This window comes from Podarcis cretensis (assembly GCF_951804945.1).
Source record: "Podarcis cretensis genome assembly, chromosome: 5".
NCBI lineage: Eukaryota > Metazoa > Chordata > Lepidosauria > Squamata > Lacertidae > Podarcis > Podarcis cretensis.
Window position 1 is genome coordinate 73343849 of NC_137174.1, and position 21115 is coordinate 73364963.

The 21115-nt window shown below is 44.3% G+C and overlaps 1 protein-coding gene across 4 annotated transcripts in view; it reads right to left on the reverse strand.

Moving 5' to 3' along the window:
- Window positions 1–21115, reverse strand: part of SLC19A3 (solute carrier family 19 member 3) — a 45025-nt gene that overhangs the window by 4640 nt on the left and 19270 nt on the right. The window contains exons 1-8 of one of the 4 annotated variants that reach the window (XM_079978541.1): window positions 19645–19664; window positions 12830–13211; window positions 9510–9670; window positions 7713–8535; window positions 6291–6483; window positions 5247–5388; window positions 2812–3172; window positions 1995–2113 (exon numbers count right to left, since the gene is read on the reverse strand). In XM_079978541.1, the coding sequence (XP_079834667.1) occupies window positions 3002–3172; window positions 5247–5388; window positions 6291–6483; window positions 7713–8535; window positions 9510–9670; window positions 12830–12833 (1494 nt within the window). In that variant the 5' untranslated portion in view covers window positions 12834–13211; window positions 19645–19664 and the 3' untranslated portion in view covers window positions 1995–2113; window positions 2812–3001. Of the gene's footprint in view, window positions 1–1994; window positions 2114–2420; window positions 3173–5246; window positions 5389–6290; window positions 6484–7712; window positions 8536–9509; window positions 9671–12829; window positions 13212–19644; window positions 19719–21115 lie in introns of those variants that run through there. The other 3 variants (XM_079978540.1, XM_079978542.1, XM_079978539.1) reach the window with 3 other exon arrangements.

Below are 21115 nucleotides of genomic sequence, written 5' to 3' on the forward strand. Positions count from 1 at the left end.
TTCCCTCCCCTCCCCTCCCCTCTCCTCTCCTCCATGCCTCCCAAATCTACTCTGGAGAGTCCTCCAACCCAGAGCTGATTTTGAGGGCATGCAGAAAACTGCAGGGAAGAGGAAGGAAAAGTTCTATTCTGGAAGTGGACAACTCTGCATTAACAGAACCAGAGTGTTGGATGTTGCCCGAGGTTTCTGTTAAACTTATTTTGAGATCTCCATGACAGGGTGCAAGAACTTAATAGGCCTTGTTAGAGGCTAGACACCTGTTGCGATAGTTTGTGACTACTTGAATCATAGCAGCAGTTTGCTCAACATATCCTGTGTATTTTGTACAATACTCATTGAAGGTTAGAGGGTTTTACAGTGGTGCCCCGCAAGACGAACGCCTCGCAAGACGAAAAACTCGCTAGATGAAAGGGTTTTCCGTTTTTCGAGGTGCTTCGCAAGACGAATTTCCCTATGGGCTTGCTTCGCAAGACGAAAACGTCTTGCGAGTTTGCTTCCTTTTTCTTAAAGCCGTTAATACCTGGGGAATCCGCGCTCCGCAAGACGAAAAAACTCGCGGAACGAATTAATTTCGTCTTGTGAGGCACCACAGTACTTTCATATGTTGACTCTAAGCTTCTGTAATGGTAATAAACAAAAGTTCTGTATTTTACTACAGTTGGCATACAGTTGTTTCTCTTTCGTTTAGTTTAACGGTGTGAGATGGTAAGTGCTGCTTTCTACATAGGCTCAAAAAGCAGTATGAACATTATTTTTGGAGAGAGCTATTCAATATGGAGACTTTCCAAGGGAGTTGACTTATGAAGCATATTTTATAAAGAATATTTTCTACAAGAATTAGCTAAACTATGGTAATGCAGTTTTTTGCTTGCCAAAAAAAACCAAGGCAGTGAAATGTACCCCACCCAGTACTGCTTTTGCTGCATCTTATTTGAACTCTTCTTAATGAGGAGGGTAAAAAGAGGGTAAAATAAAGGAATTAAACTGGCCAGAAAATATCAGTTTATGTAAAGTTGGACCAAGCTCCCATTATATTGTTCACCATAAACTTCTGGGGAGCTCTAAAAAATATCTACCTTGTATGATTGTCACCCTCACATACCTATTTTCAAATCAGGAAATGGAAAGCAAAAATTAGTACCAAAATGCAGACTTCACACATTTGACCACAGAGCTCAAAACGAATATCATATGAGAGTGCTGTGATGGGGGATGTGGTCTCCCAATTTGCTTAGTTGTAAAGCAGCTGAGGGCTGCAATTTCCATTGAAGTAATAGCTGAGGACGAGAGATTTGTAACTTCTTCCTCATGCAGATTTAACCCTTCTATCCACCAGTCACTAACATTTGCACTGCCTAGGGGAAATAATAGGTAATAGTCATGCCTTCACCTGGACATAGAATGTAATGAGCAGCACTCTTGCTTTTCTGCCTCACTTTCCCTTCAAAATAGAGCAAGTGTACTTTTTCTAGAATTTTACAATATTTAGTATGCCATGTACTTACAGATTGGGCATAATCACAATAGAACTTGCTTAATATAATATAAACATCTTTAGAATTATTGATTTAAAGTTAATGTTGGTCCCCTAAGTCATACTAACTTGACTTTGTTTTCTATGCTTCAAGCATTATTTTGAATTTCTGATAAACAGTTACATGATTAGGCTTGGTCATTTGGTTTGGGCGTGAAATGCAGTTTATATAGTGGGAATAGATGCAGCATGTAACTGTAACATTATTGCTTGTGTTGGGGTGGCAATCCTAGAACGCATTGAATAGCAGATTAACAAATCTCAGGTTACCTGAATATTAATTATGGATGAAGGACTGGGTTAATGAGTGTTTCAACAATACTTAACATAGTTTGCCACTGTGGATTGGCACAGTTGCAATGATGAAATTTGTGAAATGTTTGCACCGGGGTATTTGGTCTGAAATCTCAATTAGCACTTTAAAATATTGTCTTTATAAAAAAGAAAAAGGGATACTGGCCTTAATCTAGCTGTTGTCATACATAAATAGAGGATAGGTTCATCAGTTTTCAGCCTACTATTTCCACACTCGCCTCCTGTATTAAGGCCACTCCAGGATTGGATGCAAATTTGACTCAGCTATAAAAAAACACGATAGGCATAGATAATTTACAATAGATAATTTAAACAATGAAAGGGTATGTTCTTGCAAATACTTAATATTCACACTATTTATTTACGCCATTCTTTTCATGCTTTTTCAGCTAATGACTCTGCAAGATGACTAATATCCATACAAATCACAATAAAACTATGGAAAATAACATTGAAATATATGCTGCTTAACAAAGCAGTTCCAGCAAGTACACAAAACAGCAGAAAATCGGAGAGGACCCACGAGTCTCTTAAAACAATATTTTCTTAAAACAATTTTCTTAAAACAATTTTCTTAAAACAATATTTTCACCTGATTTCAAAAGGCTGCAAGTTTCAAGAGGGAGGCAGAGCTACAAATGTGTAGCACCAAAGGGCCCTGATTATAGTCCAGAACCCTCTTGCCTATTTGTGCCGTATGTTCAGTGCCAGTCCAATGTTTACCATGTGACTTACCTCATGCAACAAGTGACTTACAAACCATAATTTACCTTTCATTTGGTGAATGTGAACTTAGCTTACTAAGGAATGCTGAACAAGGACGAAAACTGGAAATTTTAATCCGATAAGTTGTGTAAACATGATAAACCAAACTTTTAAAGATTCAGACCAACAAAATTCAAAATTCTATTTTTGTTTTTGAAATTGAAAAATGCGATTGATAAAAAATAAACAGCCATGACCTGGCAAAATGATTTGGAATTGAAAGATGCTCCAGGCAGTTGCTGTCTGGCTCACAAATGAGTAGGAATGCAATGGTGCACCAAACATGTTTGCTTCCATTTCTTCCTCCCCCTTGATTAACATTGTGTGGATGAACAAACCCCAAAATGAGCTTTATTCTCAGGTAATTTTTTGCTGAAGGTGCTAAAGTCACAGTCTTGTGTCATAGCGGACTGCATTCTGCTCTTCTGCCTCAGTCTTCTGAAGATTTTCAACCAGGTTCTTTGACTCCTTTTGGCATTTGAGTGATGTTATCGTAAAAATACTTCTGATTAGGAAAATCACAGCTATTACTGCAAAGTAACTGCCATATATTAGGAACTGCAAGAAAGCAGAGTGAAAAAATCCATCTGTCAAACAGCTTTTTGAAAAAACTTAGCTTCAATCGTAGAGCTTTTGCAACCATTTTTAAAATACCTTCTGTTTACTAAGCACTGCTATGTTCCTAAGCTCCTTGGCTCCAGCAGATGTTTAGCCTTAGGTCGCTGTCCTATGCATGCTTAACTGGAAATAAGGCCCAATCCACTTGGTAGGACTTAATTTTGATGCATAAGATCACACAGTCCTCTTACTTCATCATCACAAGAAACTTAATTACCATAATATAAAGTATATAGTCAAAAATGACTTGCAATTATATGAAAGCCAAAGCACTGAAATCTATATTTTGAAGACTGAAACTTAAAATCCACTGATACAGTATGAAAAGAGCATAATGCATTTTAAAAAGGATTATATTTTGCTGAAGTAGGCAAATAAGCATGTGATGTCCTCAGCTTCACCCCAGTATTAGGGAAGTTGATTCCTCTCCTCTCCATCCAGTTCTATCATGAATGTACTTCCTCAGAACTGGAAGATGACTAATGATCCATCTCTTTGTCGCTACACCATAATTGTGAAAATGCATATCAAGTGACCATATGTTGCAACAGCAGATGCTTATGGGAAACACACAGGGACCTGAGCGCAGTAGTATTGTCCCCTCCTGCATTTTCCAGCAACTGGTATTCAGAGACATTCTGCTTCTGTCAGAGGAGGTGGGACATCTTCCATGAATCTATCTCTTATCTTTTTGAAAGCCATACTGATGAACAAAATTCACCTCTGCTTTGCTGTCAGTTACTTCAAGGCAAATCCCACAATTTGTCAGAGTGATGCTAGTTTGAGGGCATTGGGGAAAATTAAAATGGTGACAAGATCCAGCCATCTGCCACTGTTTGGTGTGCTGGTCCAGAAAGAAAATTAAACAAGGCCTAGTGCAGACATTGGCAGCGAGTCCTGGCAGCTGCCCAAGGGTACCAGGTGCTGATGCCAATCCAGCCAGGGATACAGAATATCAAGTCACTGGGGAATTGGAGGACAGCCAGTATTGTGTGTATGCACACTGATGTGAAGGCAACACACTGGAATTGCTGTGTGCAGTGAGATAATGAACAAGATTTTTTTAAAAAAATATGCTTTTGCCAGTTTAGACGGATTATTCATTGGAGATCTGGGTGGTGGAGTGGTAGAATGTTAATCTAGGCTAGACATCAAGCATGCTCCTTCCAGCCTGAGCGTAAAAACTGGGCTGATCTGAACTTCATAACCTGCACAGTCAATTCTCGAAATCCATGGACCACAGAAAAAAGTGCTTGTTAGCAGTTACCTGTTTGGGTGGGGCACTTGTTTCAGTGATTGGTTGAGAAACTTTGAACAAGACTAAAAAGTCAGTATTAACAAATGAGCCAAAGACTGCAAGCAAGGAGACGTGAAAATTTGGCAATTAATGTTAAAATTCTGGTGAATTGTGGAGAGTTACTCCTGGCTAACTTGTAAAATTTCCAAATACGTTTTGTATATTTCACTAATAGCGCAATCCTATGCATTATCAAGAAAGTTTTGCTTTATCTATTGTGGCTTACTCACAGGGAAAAACGATTGTAACCTAACTATTTCTAACGTTTAGATGATTTATACTGTAAATCACCCTGTGATCTTCGGATGAAGGGTAGTATATTAATAGTAATGATGATGATGCTAAGGAATCCAAACTAGAAATTGACACTCCTGCGGAATCTTATGGTATTCAAAGCACCAGATCACATTATATCATTTATGGAATTATGCAGTTGATAGGTAGGCAACCCCGCCTACCTGCCAAATTTGGCTTACAGAGTAGATCCTGAAAAGGATCCAACCTGCGAAGACAAAAAGGTCCCATATACCTGCCCTAAAGGATGGGGTAGAAATACATTATAGATGTGTAAGCATATGTTATTTATATAAACAGACGTTTATAAACAAAACAAAAAGCCTCTTGATTTGAGTGCCGCATCTTGCAAATATGTGAAGCATGCAAATGTTACTGAATTAGCAATAGTGCCCACAATACAGCATTAACATTACAACTTACCTGAGTCCCAATATCCAGTCCCAGTCCTTTGGAATCCACCACTGTGACAGTCACAATAGTTTGAATTAGCAGTGCAACAAAGTTGTTGAATCCAAACATTAAGGCATAGCGTTCCATGCTGAGACTGATGGCAATCTGAAAACTAAAATTGAGCTTATTTTAGAATGTTGATATCACCATGATATCTAAGTGCAGATGACTTGTTTTTTCAGACCCGGCAAAATGTGCACACACTTGTGTGAAATGGATGCAGACAATCAGGATGAGGAAACCTCAGCCATGCACATAGCTTATTTCAGGGGGTTGGACTAGATGACCCTGTGCGTCCCCTTCCAACTCTGATTACCATAGGATTTCAGGAAATGTGGGCAGTACCGAAGGAGCAGGAAGAGGCCTGCAAAAGTTTCATTATTATGATAAGAGATCACATCCCACGTTTGCCTTAAACCTGTGCATAAGTACTAGTCTGAACACAAGCTCTGTTTATTTTATTCACAGCAGGTTTGAACTGTGTATCAACTACAGGCCCATGGAGGGTATGCAGGTGTATATTTGGCAACACTGATGTGTGGCTGGAACAGCAATTGCTAAAGAAACAAATCTCAGGGTCATAGAGTTGGAGAGAGTCTTGTATTGCACCCATCTAGTCCAACCTTCAGTTTAATGCAGGAAATCCAGAGCTAGGAGCATCATCAAGAGATGACTATTGAGTCTCTGCTTGAAGGGTTCCAGCAAGGAGAGTGCCATACCCCTCTGTTAGGGTATTGGTTCTATTGTCAAATGGCTCTTACACTTAAACTGTTGCAGCAGAGAACTGGTCTTAGTCCTCTTCTATATGACAGCCATTCTGAAATTTGAAGAGAGAGTTCTGCACTTCCCTCTCAGTAGTTTTTTATGTCTCACAGGGTATGCCCCTGAACCTCTCCCCCCATTTCCCCTTTCCCCAATCTTTCTTACTTTCACTGGCTTTATCTAACCTTCCTGTAATAAAGGGCCCAAACAATAACAAATTGGCCTAAGTGAACTATACCTATATATACTTACGTTGCTATGGTTATAAGGAGCATATAACATGCCTTGAAAACTAGATAGCTGGCATAGCAAACCCAGATGTTGCTGGTAAAATGCATCAGAAGCAGGGAACCTGCATCCAGGGCAGAGAAGATTCCCAACGCCATCTCCCCTGTAAGGTCCCAGTTCATTTTCACATATCCAACAGCCAGTGATGTTACCGAACCTGGAGAAAGAGATAGTTTTAGACCTACTATGCACTTGCAGCAAGGATGGCTAACATTTGGCTTTCTACATGGCCAATCATCAGGGATGGCTGGACCTGGCATCCATCAGCATTTCCAGAGTAACAGGTTAGCCACCCCTGTTCCGCAGGTTCTCAAGTCTTGCTAAAATGGTTTTAAAATACCCTATTTCCCTCAAAATGTAGATACAAAATAATACTGTAAGATGCCTAGAGCATTTCTCTTAAAGGGGAATGAAAATACTTCAACTGAGTAAGATTTAATAAACAATTACAGAAGAGTAGCTTAAATTGTTCTGCAACAAGTCCTAAAGATTATGGGACAAACTAGAGCAGGAAAAACATTGGAAGTGGACAGGAGAGTGGGGGAAAACCATTGGCAATTCCACCCCATTGCACTCATGCAGGACAGTGCTCAGAGGTGCAAGGAGAGTCTGTAGTGGCCTTGGGAGAGTGCAGTAAGGTTATAGCTTACAAAGCGTTGTTTTGACTATATATGATTTTGGCCCGAAAATAAGTCGTACCTTTAAAATTCGGCAGCTTAGGGGAGGCTTGGGAGCCGCGGACGAGATGGGCACCATTGCCCCGCGGTCCCGGGCTGCTCGGGGGGGGGGGGGAGCCACACCACTTTGCTGGCGGCATAAAGTCATGAATATAAGCCCCACTTTAACTTTTCACAATCGGAATTTGGAAAAAAAGTGTGGCTTATTTTTGGGCCAATATGGTATTTCCAGAGCATAACTGCTGTATAAGCCGCAAGTCAACTACTTGCATATTTGTACAGAAAGCAAATACAACAGCAGTACCTAAATAAACAAATCTATGTGATCAGACACTTCATCACACTTCTAGAAAGGCACAAGTTGTGAGCTGTGGACCAAACTCACTGCAGAAATAATTTGTTCCCTCCAATTTGTTCCCTTCCTTATGACTATGGAATCTCTGATGTGCACAAAGAGCTCCCCTCCCCAGATATCTGTTCATTTTCACTGCTGCTTGTGAAAATTACCTCCACTGAAATAAATGGTGCCACTTGCATGCCCCAAAACATGCACACCACACCTAGATGGCGTGTGGGATTCTAGAAAATGTTTTATGATTTCTCATACCTGGTTATCTTGTTCACCTTCCTACGCTGCATGGGAGTGGGGGAATTAAGTGCATTTACCTAGTGGTTTGCATACAGGATATATTTTAAGAGGCATACTTACTCAGGAATGTTGCTATGGCTTCAACAGCTCCATTGTACACTTGAGAGCTATGGGAAGGTGCTTTAGCATCCCACAGTACTTGGACGTAATTCAAAACCTGGTTAAATCCTGCAGTGGCTAATGCCCACCATATTGACCAGTAAAGGAGTTTCTTTGTGGTGTAGCATTCCTTCAAGTCTTTACAGAGCTGGAGAAGCACGGTCAGAAAGCGATTCTGGTCTTTTGTTTTGGGCAATTGATCTACTGGCACATTCTGGAAGTTGCCGGATGATGTTGTTGGAACACACGAATCCCATTGGTGACTTGGCTGGCCTGAGACATTTGGTGGATCCTTATCTGTTGGTCCGATAGATGCTTCTGGGGGAGACGTTCTATGAAAGAACATACTTTTTTGAGGCATGGGTAGAAAAAATGAAGACATAAAGGCCACAGAGACAGAGGCCATGGTTATGGCATTGAGGTAAAAATAAGAGACATGGGCCAAAGAGACTAGAAGCTGGCCCAGCAAGGAACCTATGGTGGATGCCACGAGAGTGATGCTTCTGCAATAGCCAGTGACTTTTTGGTAATGGTCAGGACTGACAACACTGTATATGTAGGCATAATAGGCAACCTCTGTGGCAGTCACCATGCCATAGAAAAATTCCACCAGCTGCATGGCAGGCACACCATATGCAAATAAAAGCAGCAGCCAGGTGATCAGGAAACTAACTCCCTGTAGAATAATGACAGGCTTATAGCGTACATAGTCTGTGATCAGGAATACTGGGATTAGTAGAGCCAAGTAGGAGTACGTCCAAACAGGGAAAACGTGCTGCGTCACCTGGAAGGAAAAAGGAGGAATTTTGTAACATTGAAAGGCTAAGAAATATAAGGCATGAAAAATATAGAAGCACTTATTTAAACTACAAGGTTTCTGTACAATATAATTTCACGGTGGAGACCCTAGGCGAACTTTGGTAGCCGAGGCCTGTTTTCTCCTCTAACAGCTCCTCTGTCTCTTCAGTCCCCTATTCTCTCCCATTCATGTTTTGCTAGCAGCTAGTGGCGAGCTCACCATCTCATTCACAGCCTGGCCTTTCTTTAGGCACAACACATGGGCATCAACTTGCTTTAGTTAATTCCAAACTGGCATTCCAGAGCTAGATTGATCGCTGATCTTTTCACACATGATGTCTGATGCTTCATTGCTGTCATTTCTTTTTTCACACAGGGCATTTTCAGTCACTGTCTTTTACTTGCATGGATAATACACCTCAATCTCCTAGAGCTTTAATAATGCTAACCACATAAAGTAATGTCCTGGAAAGAAGTGGGACAAAACTTGCTTGCTTTGAGTTGACTGTGGGCCTGCGTGTGCAACCAGGTTGCTTTGTTACCAAAACAAAATAAAAAAACGAGAATCAGGGTGAAAGTCTTGAAATGATGTTCAGAAGTAAAAAAGAAATGTATTGTGGGAAGTAGTATGTCCAACAGGTTTCAGTCTCTTCAGGAGGTGTAAGAGATGGCAAACATTAAGCACTAATGGAAATCTAACAGGTGGCAGCATAGCATGATAACATGGAGGAACTCTGAATTATTGTGGCAAGAAGTTCAACAGACCCTGAAATATAAAACATAACGAAATACATGTATCTAAACTTACATTTATAAAAAGTGAGATGAAGGTAACGGTTTCTCTGTAGAAAACTATGTTACCTTTTGTTTATAAGGTTAAACGAATTCCTTCCCCATTTGTAATTCACTCCCGACATATGACTGAATACCTTAGCGTGAATAAAATGTGCATCACTGTACCTCATCAATAGTCAGGTTTTTATCAGGCCCAGCAAGATAAGGAGTCAAGAAAGCCTCAGATGGTCTCATCAGGGAGAAGAAGCCATATATGCAAAGGATCAAGGTGGGGAAAATCCATTCACTGCTTTGCATTTTCCTCCAACAATCTGTCGTTTTCCCAGCTAAGATACAATGAAGCAAGAGATGGAAGGGAGAGGCTCTCAATTGGAAAAAAGACATTTATTGAAAAATGCACAATGAGACATTTTGTAGAAGGACTGTTGCTTTCACTTGTAATACATCTGAGGGCAGCAGGCTGAGGGGCACATAGCTCTCTGCCCCCCAACACCTTGTGACAGCTTCCAGCATTTGCCACCTGATGGTATGGTTGCCCCTGCAAGTTGGCATTTCATTAAGAAAATGGCACAGTGGAAATGGCTGGACGCTCCCTGGTTTGATTTCGCAGTCAAATTATCAAGTCACCCACCCCACCCCAGGCGACGAAGCAGGTTACTCCCAAATACAAAGCAAGTCAATATTTATTTATTCAATTTATATCCCACTTTTTCCTCCAAAGAGCTCATAGTGGTGTTTCTCCCCACTCCATTTTATCCTCACAACAACCCTGTGAGGTGGGTTAGGCTGAGAGATAGGGACCAGCCTAAGGCCACGCCAGTGAGCTTCATAGCTGATTTCAACCTTGGTCCTTCAGGCCCCAGTCTGATGCTCGAACCATGTGTGGTGTTTTTTAATTAAGTCTTAAAGTGCACAACAGCTATGTCAAGAGTTAAGCCCTGGTCAAGTTCCTATTCATGGGCTTGTCAACACCCACAGCCACGTTTTTATATTTTACACAGGGCTTTTTTCAGCTGGAACTCACCAGAACTCAGTTCCAGCACCTCTCAGGTGCCATTGCCATTATAAGAGAACAAGAGAGGCGTTCATGGTGAGTTCCAGCACCTCTTCTAGAAAAATAGCACTGATTTTACATATACATGCCCTGGGCTGACTGTACCAGAAAGCCTCTTTGTAAGACTCCTGCAAAATGCAAGACAAACATTAAACACTGTATATACTGATAGAGTCAATTACTTATGTACTGCCCTCATGCACAGTCTGAACTTCAGCCTTCCTCTCCCCTCTTAGGCTGGAAAACCTTCTATGCAACCCTTTCAGCAAAGCTGTTTATTTACTATTACTCAGATGGAGCCTGAATCAATGGTCAAGGTTGAAAAGACACAAAAAACACAGCCCAAAAAACACAGGTAGTACAAATGATTCTGTCCTTCTGCATTTGTATTCAATACAATACCTTTCACAAGCTTGCAGCTGTTCTTTTGAGATCCACAGGCACATCTGCTCAAAACCTTATGAGAATCCTGTGTTAAAATGCCTCTTACTTATTAACCAGCTTGACTTTTCTCTGAAATTGTCAAGGCTCTAGTGTAGTTTCTCCAGGTATTTATTACGGTGGCTTTAACATGCTTGTCAGAAATAAATACATAACTATGTGGAAGTCCTTCTTTACATCCTTAGCATAGGGAAATAAAGACGAAAGCTTGCTCTTTTACTGCAAAACAAAGCACCAGGCAGGACGCAAAATGATGTAGGGGGAGAAAACTCAGCCTGTGTCTATACAGAAGCAGGTGAATCCAGGTAGCATTTGGATAAGGCAAACCTTGTTAGGTTGAAAAACTCCAAGAGGTTCTGGCTGATGGCTTGTTCTGTGAATTACTGTCAGCTTAAAGCTATGTATTAAAACTATTCAAATAGCGAGAACCCAACAGCAAAAGCAAGGCTGATCAGTGTGTTTACACTTGCCCCCAAAATAAGAACAAGGGACTGTGGACCAGGGCTGGCCCAAGACATTTTGGCATTTGAGGTGAACGACAAAATGTTTACCCTGCCAGGGAAAAAGGGGTGAGTGAAGATCTACACCAGGAAAAAGGGGAAAGAGAATCAAATCAACCTTACCCTATGGTTGAAATGGAAGTCCAAGTTGCCATGGCAGGTTTTGTAGGGGGAATGGGGCTGCTCTGAATCATGCTAGGTTGATGCAGAGCCCAGGAAACCCCAGAGGGCAGACCCACTATTCCTTCCCTGGGGCTCGGAGAGGTTGCTGTAGCTGTGGCATGGGTGGTGGTGCCTGCTGAGAAGGCAACAGATCTGGCCTCCAAGGAGTGTGTCGCAGCCATCCCTGCCACTGCAGCACCTGATGGTGATCTGCTGCCCCAGTGTATCCTGCCACCAGAGGCAGTTGTCTCATCTTGCCTCATGGGTGGGCCGGTTCTGCTGTAGGCATTTTTGGCTTTAGTATGACTTGGCCCTGACTTATTTGCTCTTACTACATGCCTCTCTTTCATTTGGATGAGGTTTCCGACCTGCTTTGCAAGATAGCTTAGTCTTCTCTTGTAAACACAGCTGAAATCCTAGCAAATCTTAATCAAAATTACTTGCAATTCCCATAGAGACTAGGAGTGGTCAAGTGAAAAAGAGGAGCTTAGAGTAGCTACTGGTATATCAATGAGGGATTTTCAGGAGGTGTGACTTGTCATGCAAAGCCACACCTGCTGGAATCACCCCTTCTAAAGTTAGTAGTACACAACCACTAAGGTGAATCCAAATTACCTGGCAATGAACATTCATTCCAAATTGTTTGCAGGGAGGTTATACAACTGCCAAGCAGTCATTATACCAAACTTTCCAGTTAATTTCCTTACCCCCTTCCTTTCAATATTTATCTCCCGGAAGTGGGTTTTTTGCACTTGAGCACCAAGGTTACTTTAATTGCACAACCTGAATTTGCCAGCCTGCTTTTTCACCCGATCACCCTAAGATAGACTTCAGACAAAGAGGGGCTTTTATGGATGGAAAGAAACTCTGCCCACAGGTCTAACACTCCATTGTATATCAGTACCATGAGTTTTCATTTTCTCTTAACATGAGAATAGTCAATGCGATACTCTCCAGATACTGCTAGACTCCAAATGCTGATGGTAGTCTTTAGACAATGTCTAAAATTCACCATAAAATAAAAAAGTTCCTTCCAGTAGCACCTTAAAGACCAACTAAGTTAGTTCTTGGTATGAGCTTTCGTGTGCATGCACACTTCTTCAGATACCGTATCTGAAGAAGTGTGCATGCACACGAAAGCTCATACCAAGAACTAACTTAGTTGGTCTTTAAGGTGCTACTGGAAGGAATTTTTTTTATTTTGTTTTGACTATGGCAGACCAACACGGCTACCTATCTGTAACTAAAATTCACCATGTTGGCTATGTCTATCTTAGCACATCTCTTCTAAAGTTTCTAGAGATAACTTTGCTTTATCATGTAGTTACCCATGCTGTCTTCTCAAGTCCTTTGGCTGGTCACAGAACTACAGACTTCTCTGCTTTCTTCAGATGATTGAGTTAACTTTTCTCCTTTTGCCTTCCTTTTATTTCTTGCCAGTGCATGTCCTGGATTTCGGATGTTTTAAAATCCAGACAAAGTCAAACCTTTTCAAATATAGCGAATTCCTGATCCTGTTTCCACCTTTGCTGTAGGTTAACTCTCGGCACTTCTTATTCCACTGGCTGTGCTTGTAGTTTAAATCTTGTGGATTGTTTTATTCTAATATACTTTGGTGCAGTCTCTTTCATGCCTTGTTCTTGTTACTCCAGTCTTTCAACTTCGAAAGCTACCACCGCCTTGAAAAACTGGCTCCATTTCAACATCATCCTCAAAGGAAATGAAAAACATATGACAAGGATCTTTTAATTCTGATTCTGTTTACAAAGTGGCTCCTGCTTTTTGTTAATCAAGGGGAGAAGGTGCAAGTAAGCTGAGATACAAAATGAAGTTCTGATGAGGTAATATATAGAAACAAAAGGGACCTTTGGCCTGTTTTAAAGCCCAGGCTAGGCATGCTATATGATAGTTTTACATTAAACTAGCACTGTGACCTGGGTAGAATCTACACTTATCTACGGTGAGATTGCTTTCAGCATGGATTCTCGTGGAGTAGAATATGTGGGAAGGGCTATGGCAAACTGAAATAGCCATGTAAAATTTGCAAGAAAGATCTGAGATCTGCTGTGTGAGCCCTCCCCCCCCCCATTAATAGAGACCGTGCCCAGGATAATTTTATTTTGCTGCTTGAAAAAGCAAAATGGACAATGTTAATGTGATTACCTTTACAGTATGTTTTATTTAATTTTACTACAAACCTTTGTTGATTTATAAAAGTATTTATATTCCACCCTCCTGAAAAGAAAATCTGGAAAGCTATGTTGTCCATTTCAGTTATATTTCACAGTGCTGTAAGACGGAAGATTAAGAGGGGAAATGAAAGAGGCATTATCAGAGTTTAGCCACTGAGAAGTCTTCTCACCCGTTGTGTTAATTGTAACCAATTGCGTGGTGAGTTCCCGCCCCCCACCAGGATAAATAAAGACACAAGACACCATAATTTAAGGTTAAATGGGCGAATTAGGCCACAACTTTATTGGATTCAGGAGTGAGAGGCATTGGCTTAGGCATTGGTCCTATCGACTATCCGGCTCCAGCCCATTTGCTGGAGACACGGGGAAGGGTTAACACCATAGAGGGGGAGTCTCCTGCTGAGGCACATCAACTAGGAGCTCTCCCGGGTCACCTCTCGGGGGCGTGTCTTTGGCCCACACCTCCATAGGCTTCGGACAGGGCCACACCCACCGGAGTCCTTTATCGGACCACCCTTTGTTCACTGGGGGGAGGTGATGGCGTTCCTCCCCCCCACATCCTCTTAACCCCTTCTTACCAATGCCTAACCACCAATGCCGAGGAGTTGTGATGAGTTGCTACGAGGTAGGTGAAAAACCAAATGGCTGTAAATTGCCAATTGGGAAAAATTCCTACCATGCCCCTTGTGGCGACAGACCGAAGTCCATAGCAAAGTCAGAGACCTACCTAAAGCCTACCTAAAGGGAGGGAGGGTGGGAAAACATGGGGGCTAGCCAGCGAAAAGAGGGCAAGCCCCCTCTGCGCCGGCCCTAAATAGGGCAGGCCACGCCCCCCAGCCAACCGATTGGCTGGGTGGGGGGGGGGGAGACGCGGCCGGGATTCCCGTTCTCGCAGGGGCTGAAACCAGTGTTGGGATTCGCAGGATGATGAGTATGTCTGCAGGCTTCAACAGGATGATGCAATACTCTGTGAAGTGCTGGGTCAGAGTGACTCAGCAGGAGTGTGATTAATGTGATTGGCTATCACCTGTTTTAAAAAGGAAAGCCTGTTCAACAGTAACTGTTGTGGTTGGTGGTTGTGCTGTGGTGTGGTGGTGCTGTGGTGGAGAGTATTCATTTGCCTTAAGGAGCAGGTACTCTGTATGGGCTGTTTTTGTAAATACCTGTATATAGCTCACATTATGGGACGCAGGTGGCGCTGTGGGTTAAAGCCTCAGCGCCTAGGGCTTGCCGATCGAAAGGTCGGCGGTTCGAATCCCTGTGGCGGGGTGCGCTCCCGCTGCTCGGTCCCAGCGCCTGCCAACCTAGCAGTTCGAAAGCACCTCCGGGTGCAAGTAGATAAATAGGGACCGCTTACCAGCGGGAAGGTAAACGGCGTTTCCGTGTGCGGCTCTGGCTCGCCAGAGCAGCGATGTCACGCTGGCCACGTGACCCGGAAGTGTCTCCGGACAGCGCTGGCCCCTGGCCTCTTAAGTGAGATGGGCGCACAACCCCAGAGTCTGTCAAGACTGGCCCGTACGGGCAGGGGTACCTTTACCTTTACCTAGCTCACATTAAAAAGACTGCACTGGAAAAACCTGGGACTCTGAGCGTTTCTGCTAAAAACGCTATGAGGAATTCGCGACAACCAGCCCCCGCTCACGTTGGGGTGGGCGTGAAGCACGCAACCCCACCTCCTGGGCAGGCCAGAAGTGGCTTTGCGTGGCGAGTTCCCGCCCCTCACTAGAATAAATAAAGACACAAGACACCATAATTTAAGGTTAAATGGGCGAATTAGGCCACAACTTTATTGAATTCAGGAATGAGAGGCATTGGCTTAGGCATTGGTCCTATCGACTATCCGGCTCCAGCCCATTTGCTGGAGACACGGGGAAGGGTTAACACCATAGAGGGGGAGTCTCCTGCTGAGGCACATCAACTAGGAGCTCCCCGGGTCACCGCTCGGGGGCGTGCCTTTGGCCCACACCTCCATAGGCTTCGGACAGGGCCACGCCCCCCAGAGTCCTTTATCGGACCACCCTTTGTTCACTGGGGGGAGGTGATGGCGTTCCTCCCCCCACACATCCTCTTACCCTTCTTACCAATGCCTAACTGCCACATGAGCAATCGCTCGCCGCCAATACTCTAATGCCTGAAACCAATCCCTTATCCCCTTTGCTATATCCATCAGCCAAACATAATTTCCAACATCTGAAAGATGCACGCCATCAAACCGGTAGAGGGCCTCACAGCTGAAACGTATGCCCGGGTGTTCAATGACCTTCCCACCCAGGGCTGCCACTCTATGCACCACCACCCGATCCAAGGCTTTCCTAGCCCTATTCATGGCTATCGGGCACCTGCAATCTCTCCAGACCCGCCTCTCCATCAACGAGGCCCAAATAATTATGATGTTCGGGTAAGCGGCCTTAAGCTCCTCAAAGTCATTAAATATGTGCCACTGCAAATCAACTGCCTTTCTGTAAGCTATGTCATCTTCTCCTAATTGTATCAGTAAAGCATCTGGGGGGCCCTCTGCTGCTGTTCTGGCCTTAATTGCGGGCAGCATCTCGGACCAGCGCATCCCCCTCCGAGAGACCCAGGATATAGTGATGTCAGACAGTAAGCCAAGGCGCGGCCCGAGACTGGAATTGGTGTGGACCCTCGTCCAATGCACAATGCTGTGCCCGATTATCCAGACGCGCACCCCATATCTCCTGTAAGAAAATTGAAAGAACAGGCCATGGTCAGTTAACCCCAGATGAGCCATCATAATTTTTTTCTAACAGCGTTTGTAAGCATCCGATTTCCAGCGGCCTAAGTCCTTAATCCTCTCAGCAGTGAGGCCCAGGTGCATTGCTGTGGTGGCCACTCCTATCCTAAAAGAGTGCGCCGCAAAATCTGCGGGGGGAAGGCCATATGCTACCAGTGTTAAGCGCATGACACGAGTGAACTGGTGACGTGTCAGGGGTAAGCCATCTGCATGGATCAATAGTGGCCCTGCCGAATTAGCCCTCAGAAATAAGAAGCGCCTGGTGTCCTTAACTGGACACGGGCCTGGTTTTCCGTTTGCCAGGAGCCGAAACAGAGCCCCTCTCCCGTACTGATCCATTTTGGAGCTACGTATCCGCAAAACTAGATCTTCCCATGAAAGCGTAACGTCGCTTAATAGCAAACCCCGGGAGGAACCGCGCTGATCCTCTTCGTATACCACCTCACCAACACGCATTGCGCCGAAAAAGGCAATGGAGTATGCCGCTGAAAATAAGCGCACCTCATACTTCGACCAGCATACCGTTCTCAACTTTTTATGAATTTGAAAAAGGATGTCAAATGATATTGGCCTCCTCATATCACAGCTTGGGGGCTGCAGCCTGCGCCAGCCATCTAAGGTCTTCCGTATGACAAAATCGGCACATGGATCAGAGGAAAATACCACCTTGCAAAAGAATGATATTGCAGCAGCCTGAAGGTTGAGGGTTTTAGGGGTGCAGCCCAAGCGTCTCAAGTATACGAAGTAGGATAAAACCTCTGACTTGACAGGAGGGGCGTTGCTTCTGGCAGCGCAGGTTTTACTGCAGAATTTTAAGAAATCCGACCAAGCCTTCTTATAAGATCTTAAAGTGGAAGGCGCCAATGAGGCTAATACTCCTTGAATCACTTCTGGTTCCCAAGACTCTGGTCCCCAAGACTCCACAGATGTTCCGGGAATGGCTGAGGAAGTGGATGTGTGTCCGGTGCTAACGAGCAGAAGCGGTCCATCTGAAAAAGAGATAGGGCATCCGCGATGTCATTGTTTACACCAGGCACAAATTTAGCGGAGAAGTGGATATTGAGCTCTAAACACCGGAGAACAAAGGAACGCAGAAGGGCACCTACCCTTGGGGACCGTGCGACCTGCCTGGAAAGGACTGCTACTACTGCCTGGTTGTCGGTGTGGAAGCAAACCCTATGGTTACTAAAGGCTTCAGACCACTAGTGCACTGCCACTACGATCGGAAAGAATTCTAGGAAGGTTAAATCTCTGGTTATGGGTTCCCCCTGCCAGGCTGCAGGCCAGCGCTGGGCACACCATTGCCCCCTAAAGTAAACGCCAAACCCAAGAGAGCTTGAAGCATCTGAATGCACCTGAAAGTCCACTTGCAGCAACAAGTTATCCTGCCACAAGGAAATACCATTGTAGTTCTCCAAGAACTTCAACCAGACTTCCAGGTCAGATTTTACCTCCTTAGCTAGGCGAACCCTGTGATGAGGGGAACGCAGGCCTGCTGACAGCTTTGCGAGGCGGCCGCAGAATGGGTGGCCAGGGGAAACCACACGGCAAGCAAAATTTAAATGGCCTAGCAGTGACTGGATCTGCCTGAGGGTAACTTTTCTTAGGGGGAGCAGCTGCCGAATGAGGTCACTGAGCACGATCAATTTCTCTCTGGGAAGTTTTGAGGTCTGAGCGACAGTGTCCAACTCAATACCCAAGTAAACCATGGTTGTAGCTGGGCCCTCCATTTTGTCAGTGGCTAGAGGAACTCCCAACTCCCCCGCTAATGATGTGAAGGCTTTGAGGAGCTCTGAGCACTTAAGCCTGCCATCAGCCACGAGGATAAAGTCGTCCAGGTAATGTGACACACCCTCAGAACCAGTTCTAAAGCTAAGCGCCCAGTCCAGGAAGGTGCTGAATGCCTCAAAGGCTGCACAGGCCACTGAGCAACCCATGGGCATTGCTTTGTCCACGAAATAAACCCGTTCAAATTTGAAACCAAGCCACCGAAAATCTTCCGGATGGACTGGCAGGAGTCTAAAGGCAGACTCAATGTCACATTTTGCCAGAAGCGCACCCTTACCGAATTTGCGAATAAGTTTGACCGCTTGGTCAAAAGTGGCATATCTCACAGTACAAAGTTCCTGCGGTATCGCATCATTGACGGACCCCCCCCCCTTTGGGTAATTTAAAGGGGAAGTCCCACGGAAATTGCCTCTCTTAAAATGGCGGCCGTCCCCCTGGCCACGTGGTCACTTAAAGTGGCTACCGGGAAGAGCTCATCACCAGGCAACCATGTCGCTGCTTCTCGCTAGCATCCGTGGCAAGTAGCACACAACCAGCCTTTTCCTCCGCCCGCGCGTTGCTAAAGGATCCCCTGGACTCCCCGTTTTTTCGCTACTCACTTGCGCTCCCCGGCCCCAGCAGTTGCTTTGCGGCAGGAATCGAGAGGCTAGTTGGCTCAGCTGAGGAAAACCTTGCAGCGGCAAAAGGTGGGACGTCAGCTGGCGGAAGCTCCGAAGCCCCAAATCCGGAAGCCAATCAGAAGGCTAGCTGCCTCCACTAAACAAAACACTACATGCCGGCACGTGTGGGAGAGCCAGCTGGGGAAAATGAAGAAGCCTCGATTCCGTAATCCAATCTATTTGATATATCCCGGGGGGGGGGCCCTCCGCGGTAAACGGTAGCCACCTGCGACTGGATCCTTTTACTGGCTGACAAGCGGAGCGAAGAACGGAGCAAGGATCAGGTAGAAGCAGCCGTTGGGAGACAAAACCTGCAACAAAATTAACTGAAAAACAGCGTAAGCCGAGCAAGTGAGCGAACAACAGCAAAAGAATACAAACCGCAGCACAAACGAAAACGTGGGGGCTAGCCGGCGAAAAGAGGGCGAGCCCCCTCTGCGCCGGCCCTAAATAGGGCAGGCCATGCCCCCCAGCCAGCCGATTGGCTGGCTGGGGGGGGGAAGACGCTGTCGGGATTCCCCTGTTCTCGCGGGGGCTGAACCCCACCTCTTGGGCAGGCCGGAAGTGGCTTTAGAGTTAAAGGAGGCGAGTGAGCCACTGGTGATTAGCCCCTAGAGTCACTCTGGAGGTGTGCAGGGAAAAACACTGAGGAGTTCTATATACAGCACTCCATCTAGAAGAACACAAGGTAGTCATTTTCAAGAGAATGGTGTGCAAGTTCTGTTATGTACTTCAAGGAAAACACAACTTACATCCTTCCAAAAGAAGACATTGGAGCATTCCAAATCACTTGCCCATGAATGTGCACAGAAAATAGTAAATCTAGCTGAAAGGCAAAACATGGAGATTTTCACTGATTATTGCAATGTATCCTAGTTATTATCATTGTGCATCCAAATGATTATTGTACATTCTTAGCTGTCTGTATAATCTTTGAATGCTGCGAGAGGGCAGAGCTGTAACTATCAAGAATTCACATATCTGAATTTACCATGACACTTCTGCCAGTAGAGCTTCCGTGTTTCCAGCAGAGGGGTCTTTCCTATCACTTGCTACCTGACCATTCAACTGGAGATGTCCAGTGACTAAACCAGAGGACTTCTGCATACAAAGCAACTGATTGAACACTGAACTATGTCCCTTCCCCAACCAGGATCCTGTGCTACACAATAGGACCCCATGTTGCTACTTCCCTGAATACAACCAGATAAATGGTGTTAGCATACTTCAAGGTGGGGGGGGGCAGGGTGTGTGTGTTTTGCCTTTTTCTCTGATCAAACATAAGCCGGGGGGGGGGGGCGAGGAAGTCCCACAGCAGCCAGAAAGTGTATAATTACTCGTTGTGATTCCTAACTTGGTTTGAACTTTGGCTTCAAAGTTAAAGCAGCAAAGGACTTGAGATGTTAGGGAACTGGATACAGGAACAAGTAATAGTTACTTTTCCAGATTGGTCATTATGTGAAAATGTTTTCTTTAGCGTGCTCAGTCTACCCACAAACCCTCCCACAGAAAGCAAATAATGATGTGCTGCCATCATGTCAGATATATGTAGGCTGAAACTCGTGGGTTTTGTACCTCAAAGTAGAATAATGGAATGAAACAGGTTTGTTTAAGTGGATCTATCTCCCTATCTACCAACTGCTCTGTCATCAAAACCTCTTAAGTGGCTTACATAAAATATAAATTAAAACATTTTTATAATACATATTTGTTTGTGTATGTGTGTGTAAACAGTTTTTCTTAAAAATATATAAATTGTAAATAAAATTACATATTAAAATAGGTATCAGATTTACACGTCTGGGTAGGCTTGCCTAAACCAATAAGGTTTTACCAGATGGCAAAAACAATACAGTGGTACCTCGGGTTACAGACGCTTCAGGTTACAAACTCCGCTAACCAGGAAGTGGTTGGTCCAGGTTAAGAACTTTGCCCCAGGATAAGAATGGAAATTGTGCACCAGCGGTGCAGCGGCAGCAGTAGCAGCAGGCCCCATTAGCAAAAGCATGCTTCAGGTTAAGAACCGTTTCAGGTTAAGAACGGACCTCTGGAACGAATTAAGTTCTTAATCCGAGGTACCACTGTACACCAAAGGCATCTGTCTTACATCAATGAGCAGGGCGTTCCAGAGTACAGGTCTTGCCACACTGAAGGTTCATTTCCTTGTGTGTGTGTGAAGCAAACAATATGTGACATAGAAGTGCCAGTTCTGCAGATAGAAGT